General features: G+C 39.9%; 1 protein-coding gene across 3 annotated transcripts in view; it reads right to left on the bottom strand.

Moving 5' to 3' along the window:
• Positions 1 to 586: 586 nt before the first annotated feature.
• The window catches only part of FGF13 (fibroblast growth factor 13), a 540,850-nt gene continuing 533,690 nt past the window's right edge, over positions 587 to 7,746 (bottom strand). For all 3 annotated transcript variants that reach the window (XM_004380939.1, XM_004380940.1, XM_004380941.1), the window contains 2 exons: positions 3,481 to 3,679; positions 587 to 1,997 (listed from right to left, as the gene is read on the bottom strand). In XM_004380939.1, the coding sequence (XP_004380996.1) occupies positions 1,861 to 1,997; positions 3,481 to 3,679 (336 nt within the window). In that variant the 3' untranslated portion in view covers positions 587 to 1,860. The remainder of the gene's footprint in view (positions 1,998 to 3,480; positions 3,680 to 7,746) is intronic.

The raw sequence follows: 7,746 nt of genomic DNA, 5'->3' as shown, positions 1-7,746 counted from the left end.
GGGGCGGGGCGGGGCTGGACTGGGTTAGGAGCTTGTGTGGATCTGGCTGAATGGGCAGTTTCCTCTCCTTGCAAAAGCATATTGCTTCGGGTCCCTGACACCTTATTTTTCTGGATACCCTGGAAAGCACCTGTTCTTTCATATAATGACTATTGCCTTTATTGCCAGGTAACAGCAGTTTTGGGGAGCTATCGAAAAGTCATCAACATTAAAAAAAAAAGTATACATTTCCTTCAGCTCTCAGAGGTGAAAAGAACTTTAGATATTCTTTAGCCCTGTGTCTTCACTCTACAGAGGAGAGGACGGAGGGACAGAGAAGAAATGGCAGTGTGGATGGCAGAGAAAATACTAGAACATAGGTCTCAGCTGTATAATTTGATTGTTGAATGGAAATGAGAATTCTTCTGTCACAATCTGAAGTCCAAGTACAATAAACGTACTTTAAAGAGTGTTCGTGTTCACATGAATCCCTAGACTGTAGATTATCTGAGGGCAGAGGCCTTATCTTCATAATTCAGTGTTTAACTCCAGCTCCTATTACAGTCAGTGGCACATAACGGATGCTCAATAAAAACACATTGAAGGGTTTTTCTTTGAATGAATATAAAGAGTTTATTTGGTGCGTATTTGGGTATACAACAACAAATATTAAAGAACTTTTTTTTTTTTTACTTTTAGTGTACAGGACAGAAAACTGCCCGTACATGCTATGTCCACTTTGGAACACAGATTTTAACAAGTATTAATGCACAAAATCTTACATATCATGCAACTCTATGCCAAGATTCCAACTTTCTTCCATGCAACAGATATGAAGATCTAAATGGAAACCTAGCTAAGTCTTAAACACTTTTCCAATAGCAAGTATAAGTATATGTTGTTTAGGGGTGACCAATCTTAACATTTCCTTGTATACAATATTCACGTGCCGAATACAATACAGGAGGACTCATACATAATACATATACAGATAAGACATTTCGTAGTTTAACAACACAAAAGACAACATTACAGTTCCATAGTTCCTGTCTTTACACAAGAAGCCACAACAATAGTTTAAACACGATACACAAATGGAATTAAGAGAAATCTACACTTGAGGATGATCTTTTTTTTAAGTTATCTGTACTGACTGGGGTTGACAATAAAACTCAGTTTCTACGCACAAAGTTTATAGCACAAGAACTTGACCAGAATACTACAAGTCTAAAAAAAATTGGTAAAGTCACATGAACACTGTCACCTTGAGCCTGAGATGCCAATTCTGATTCAACCCTGAATTTGGTTGATTTGAATTAAGTGACACAGAGTCAATAGAACCATTGAATTTCAGAAATCATAAAGTTGCACTATACCAAAGGGAAGAATACATTTGAATCAAGCGTAGATAGAAAACAAGAAGCCAAGAAAACAACACAGTTCACATAAGTTTGTTTGCCCCTACAAAACATGTAAGCAGTTAATTTTGTTTTGTTTTGTATTTTGCTGTTGAAGAGCAATTGTGGTCTTTTAAATTGTCTTGGTTGGAGGGCAAATTTGTATCAGCATTACTGCTGTGAACTATTTTTTGGTTTGTTATCCCCAAAGCATAGGTGAGATCATGAGAAAATTGGACAGTCCTTCTCCCAGATTTAGTTCACTGTTAATGCCTGGCATTCTTTGGCACAAGCTCAATCTAAATTAGGGGGCTTAAGTATGAATGATACGAAGGGCTAACGGCAGATCGAATAGTGGACTCTGCCAGTTTGTTTGGTAAACGTCATTGACAAATTTGAACTTTTGGGTGAAGGACTGCTAGAAGAATTCAACAGCACCTGGAGGTAAGGTTCTGTTACAGAGCCCTTGTTTTGCCCTCACTGGCTACGTTGATTCATTGTGGCTCATGGATTTGCCTCCGTTCAGTACGCCGGAGACACTTCTGCTCTTGGTGGGGGTCCCGCTTCCAGATCGGGAGAATTCCGTGAGATCATGCAGAGAAGGCTCCTTGTACATGGCCACTGAAAAGCACAGAAAGACAGTGTAAAAGGCCTTGGAGCGGGCATACCACACTAGTCCTTCACTTTTCTTCTGGTTATTGGGCTTCTATGCTTTAAGGCAAACATTAAAAGGCTGCTTTCAGGGGCGGAGTAGAGAGTGGACTAGATAGGGATTAAGCAAAATCTAGTCTTGGTGCAGTAGTGTGGTAAAGAATTCTAATGTCAAACTTCCTTCACTAATGGCTATATATAAGAGGATTAATGAGAAATGCATTTAATAATGCTCTTAGAAGTTTAAATATGATCTACAGCATACTGTGCAAGGCATATATTAAATTTTAAAACATTGTGAAACACTGACTTCTATCATACTTTAAAATGAAACTCTCCAAGAGTCTAAGTGTTAGTACAATTCTTGATTCAATAGATGGTAAATATCATCATGGTTGTGCTGTAAATAACAGTATTAGCTTACGCGTATGGAGCACTGACAACGTGCTCAATACTGTTCTAAGTGCTTTATATGCACTATCTCATTTAATCCACATAATAATCCAGTGATGTAGGTACTCTTATCCCCATTGTACAGATGAGGAACTTGAGGCACACGCAGGTTAAATAACCTGTCCAAGACCATCCAGTTAGTGAGGGATGAAGCTGAGATTCAAATCCCAAAACTGTGCTCTAAAATACAGTAATATACTGATTTGAAGCGGGCAGCCTGCCCTTACCGTAAGCCCCTATTCTAACCCCAGGTTGGTAACCTCTTTGAGGTCTTGGTCTGCTTTGCTTGCTTTACCTGTTCCTCCTCTACCTTATCTCACTGCTTCTAACATCTCTATCTTCCAGAGCCTATTCCTATCCACCCCTTCTAATTTGTTATTCTGCTAATAATGACTGGAGAACAAAGCTATGAAAAAGGAAAAAGGGTTGGGATAACTTTGTTGGGTCCTTAGTGAGGGCCCAAAAAGCTTTCTGGAAAGTGTTCAGTGCATACATTTTAGCGTCTATATTTTTGCCCAGGGACCATTTGGAGTTCTTGGCTGTGCTGACTTGGCAACTAAGCAACTTTCACATACCAAACAAACGAAATAAAACATTGCCATCGAGTTGATTCCGACTCATAGTGATCCTTTAGGACAGAGCAGAACCACCCATAGGATTTCCAAGGCTGTAATCTTTACAGAAGCAGACTGTCGAACTGCTGACCTGTTGGTTAGCAGCCTGGCATCTAACCATTGTGCCACCAGGGCTTCTTACTTTCATATAAGTAAGGTGTTATTTTATGTAGATGTACAATAGAAAAATTAAAATCAGGAGATTACATGGCATCGTCAATGCCTTGATGTTTCTGCGTATTATAAAACATTACTGAATTTTTGTTTAAATGCCTTAATGTGGAAGAATTCTGTTTCACTTTCAAAAGCGTGATAAAGAATTAATTTAAATAAGTATGCCGTATCAATGCTCACTTCATCCCCAGCTCCCATACTATCACGTTTACCTTTCAGTGGTTTGGGCAGAAAGTGAGCTGCAGGCTTGTTCTTCTTCACGTGGTTGCCTTTCATGATCTCTCCATCTTTGTTCAGACCCAGATACCACCCTCGGCCTGACTGCTGCTGACGGTATATCATCGACGAATATGTCACGTAGTAATTTTCAAACACCGATTCTTTGAATTTACACTCAGGTGTGAAATGTTCCTGCAACAAAAAGAAACAAAAGCTCTAGATTCACAGTTATGAATTTCATGGAGAACCACTTGGCATTGCCCTTCAGGAGGTTAGACCTACTTTGCTAACGCTTATATGACCAGTGTTTTATTCTAATAGTGTACACTATTATCATTGGAAGCCAAAAGACTATAACATTTCACGTAATGCCATAGAAAAAGCTCTAAGTGAAAGTGTTACTGATCAATGAATAGCTCTTTTTGTAATAAGGTAATGGAAAAACTCCCAGCCATGTAAGTGTAATGCATTTGACAATACATCAGCCAAAGATCGAAAAGACAAAAGAAAGCCATCACACAGAGCTTTGTTCCCTTCAGGATTAAATATGAGAAAATAAACATTCAGCCCTTGGGCTTCATTTGCCTGGTTTCTTGAGTTACCATGTTCTCATGGTTGTCGATGGCCCACGGCTAAAAACCCTATTACAATGCAGCTCGTCAGGGCTATCTTTTACTTTTAGGTAAACCAAATTGATTTTTTAAAAATACCATTGGACCTTGACTTAAAAAGGAAAAAGAACAAAAAAAAAAAAAACAAAAAAAGCACGATTCTGTCCTCACCCCATCCTTGCCTGACAGTAACATTTATAAGCAAACCAATACCGAACCCGAGAATTTACAGTAATTCTACAAGCTGACATGAGCGAGCGGCCCAGGGGACTTTGAACCTGGAATGTGATTTTCTGCCACTGTCTTGACCATGACTTCTTTGGACTGGCCCATCTAAAGCAAGGGCTCCTGACCCAACAGACAGTTTCAGAAAAAAAGAAAAGAAACGAAACAAAAACAAATACAAAACCCTCTTCTTTTTAATTTTTTTTTTTTGGTGCAATAAGTAGCCATTAAAAATGACTATCTAAGCCAAACGAACAGCAGATTGAAATCTGTATGTAATCCACAGAGTAGCAGAGGGTCCAACTGGAGTGGAATATAATGAGGAAAATGCTGAGTGATATGTGATAGTGGCACCAATGAAACTACTAAACCAACTCACCAACCAACCAACCAAACAAAAACAACAGTTGCCATGCGACTCATGGCGACCCTATGTGTATCAGAGTAGAGCTGCACTCCATAAGGTTTTCAATGGCTGATTTTTCAGAAGTAGATCACCAGGCCTTTCTGCTGAGGCACCTCTGGGTAGATTTGAATTGCCAACCTTTCTGTTAGTAGCAGAGTGTGTTAACTGTTTGCACCACCCCAGGGTTCCTTAATGAAGCTACGAGAGCTTTGCTAATGTACTGAGATGTTACAAGGGATAACTGTTGATAATATCCTGAAAATAAATTTAAAAAGAAAACCTTGTAAAAAATATGGCAAGCTTTCTGGGACAGTAGTCTTTTCTGAACAATTTCTTAATAGCCCCGCCTTCCTTCATTTTCATATCCAATGGGATTTTAAGAAATGCACACTATCTGAGCAACGGCTTCTGGAGTACTCTCTCTCAGAGTCACGTTAGCAAAGAGACAGCTTTTCTCTGAGAGAACATTAAACACTTGGGCATTTTTCTTTTTTTTCTGGGACTCAACCATTTTTACATGTAAAGTTCAATGATATTAATTACGTTCACCATGTTGTACAACCATCACCATTATCCATTTCCAGTTTTTTTTTATCACCCTTAATAGAAGCTCACTGCCCCTTAAGAAATACCTCCCAACCCAATTTCCCCCTCACCCCAGCCCTGGTAACCACTAATAAATTTTGGTCTGTATGGCACTTGCCTAGTCTAGACATTTCATGTAAGTGGGATCACACAGTATGTGGTCTTTTGTGACTGACTTATTTCACTCAGCATGTTTTCAAGGTTCATTCATGTTGTAGTATGTACCAGAACGTCATTTCTCTTTATGACTGAACGATATTCCACTGTATGGATATACCACATTGTATTTATCCATGGACATTTAGGTTGTTTCCACCTTTTTGGCTATCGTGATGAATAATGCGGCAATGAACACTGGTGTACAGGTTTCTGTTTGCCTTCCTGCATTCTATTTTTTTTTTGGGGGGGTATATACCTAGAAGTGGAATTGCTGGGTCATATGATAGTTCTATGTTTAACTTTTTGAGAAACTACCAAACTGTTTTCCACAGCAGCTGCGTCATTTTACAATCCCATCAGCAATGGATGAGGGTTCCAATTTCTCTACAGCCTCATGAAAACTCCTTTTTGTAGGAATTCTGGACATAAGAAAAGCTAAGCTGTGTCTACAAAGAAATTTGACTAAAAGTCTCCACATTTCCTCTAGCAATAAGGAACCATTGCATAGAACACTGCTGAAATACTTTGGGAATTAAATCATTATTCAGAAAAAAGTCTTCATCCTTGGAGGGTGGATTTTACTTTCCTTAAGAGTCAGGAACTATTTGAAAATAAATCTGGTGAAGAATGTACATGATCAAGGTGGGTGATACCATTTAGACCCGTGAACAATGTATGGCTGACTACAAAATGATGAAATGGGATCATTGTGTATTCCAAGGCAAATCTCCAAAAAGGGCTGCATTAAATGTTTTGTGTGATAGCAGAAGTGATTCATTCATTCAACAAACATTTTCACAGGATCCATTATGTGCTTGGATGGTGCTAAAAATTCATAGACAAGTAAGATGCAGCCTCAGAAAGCTTACCACGTATTTGCTGGAGTCAGGCATGTACCCAAATGCCTGGGACACGAGGTGTGCAACCGTAAGTATAGAATGGGAGGCATAAAGGAAGTGTTGTGTGAGAAGAGAGGAAGGCAGACTTTATTCTGACTGGGGGACTAGGAAGGACTTTGCAGAGATGGTGTTATTTTTGCTGGGCCCTGAAGGATGGGTAGGAATTCAATAGAGAAAAAAAAGGAAGAATAATATTGGGAGCATAGAGCCACAGTCTCATTGGATCTCCACTTCCATCTTCCCTGTCTCAGTGATCAGAGTCCACCACCCTGGTAACTGCTCACACTTACAACTTCAAAGGACCTTTAAGTTCATTTACACACTCTCCTGCCCATGATCCATGACCTTTACCTTTCACTGCCATTGCCGCTTCTCTACTTTGTGTCCTTGTGACCTCTTTGCTGGACTGCTGTAATGCCCTAACTGTTCTCTCCTCTCCTGCTAGGCAATCTGCCTTCCTACAGCAAAGTTCCCCTGCTCAGAAACTTGTGGTGGTTCTTCCTTGCCTACAGTGTACGTTTGGCCTTGCCTACAGAGTGCAAACAACTCTAGGTGGCATTTAAAATTCTCCACAATTCAGTTGCTGCTGTGCCTTCCAGTCCCATCCTCCACCACAGAACCTTTGTGCCTTTATAGATATCATTCACTTCCCTTGTTTAGAATGTCATTCCTCTATCAACCCACTGGCTTCCCTCTCATCTCTCAAGGTCAAGCTCAAATATCACTTCCTCTGGAATCATACATGATTTCTCCCAGTCAGAACTGATTATGCCCATATCTGTGCTCCTATAAACTCTATCTACATCTCGAGCATGGCCCTGTGACTCAGACACACACGATTGGCTCCAGATGGCAAGGAATGTGTCTCCCTTATTTCCGAATCCTCCTTCCCCCTCATAAAGGACTGGTCATATTGCCTAGCACACGGCAGACCGCTCAATTATTGTTTCTAGAATTTGAATTTCAGAGATTCAATATTGGAACATTCAGGACTCAGAAGCACCAACCAGTAAAAAGTCTGCAGTGAATATTCCTTAATATCCTATAATGAACTCAGCTGTATTTGGAAGGAGGCTGTCACTCCAGGAAGAGATCCCGCACACAAGATTTAACGTCTGTTAAGAATAACATGGTACAAGCAACGCTAGGAGGAAAAAACTTGGCAATTGTTACAACTATTGGAAACGGCAAAGGAGGACTCAATGAACTGAATGCTCTGTCACATCCTGGCAATTTCTTAGTCATCACCACTAAATTTGGACTCAAAAGCTCAGTAGAGAAGGAGGAAAAAGAGGCCAAAAAAAGAATATTAAAGCAACCAAAGGAGTGTTCTGTTTTCTGTGTGTGACACTGTCATTCTTTCCAGTGTGGGAA

Source organism: Trichechus manatus, unplaced genomic scaffold (assembly GCF_000243295.1).
Source record: "Trichechus manatus latirostris isolate Lorelei unplaced genomic scaffold, TriManLat1.0 scaffold00079, whole genome shotgun sequence".
In the NCBI taxonomy this organism is placed as follows: domain Eukaryota; kingdom Metazoa; phylum Chordata; class Mammalia; order Sirenia; family Trichechidae; genus Trichechus; species Trichechus manatus.
The sequence above is the reverse complement of the archived record's forward strand: the minus strand, read 5'-3'. Positions and strand labels throughout refer to the sequence as shown.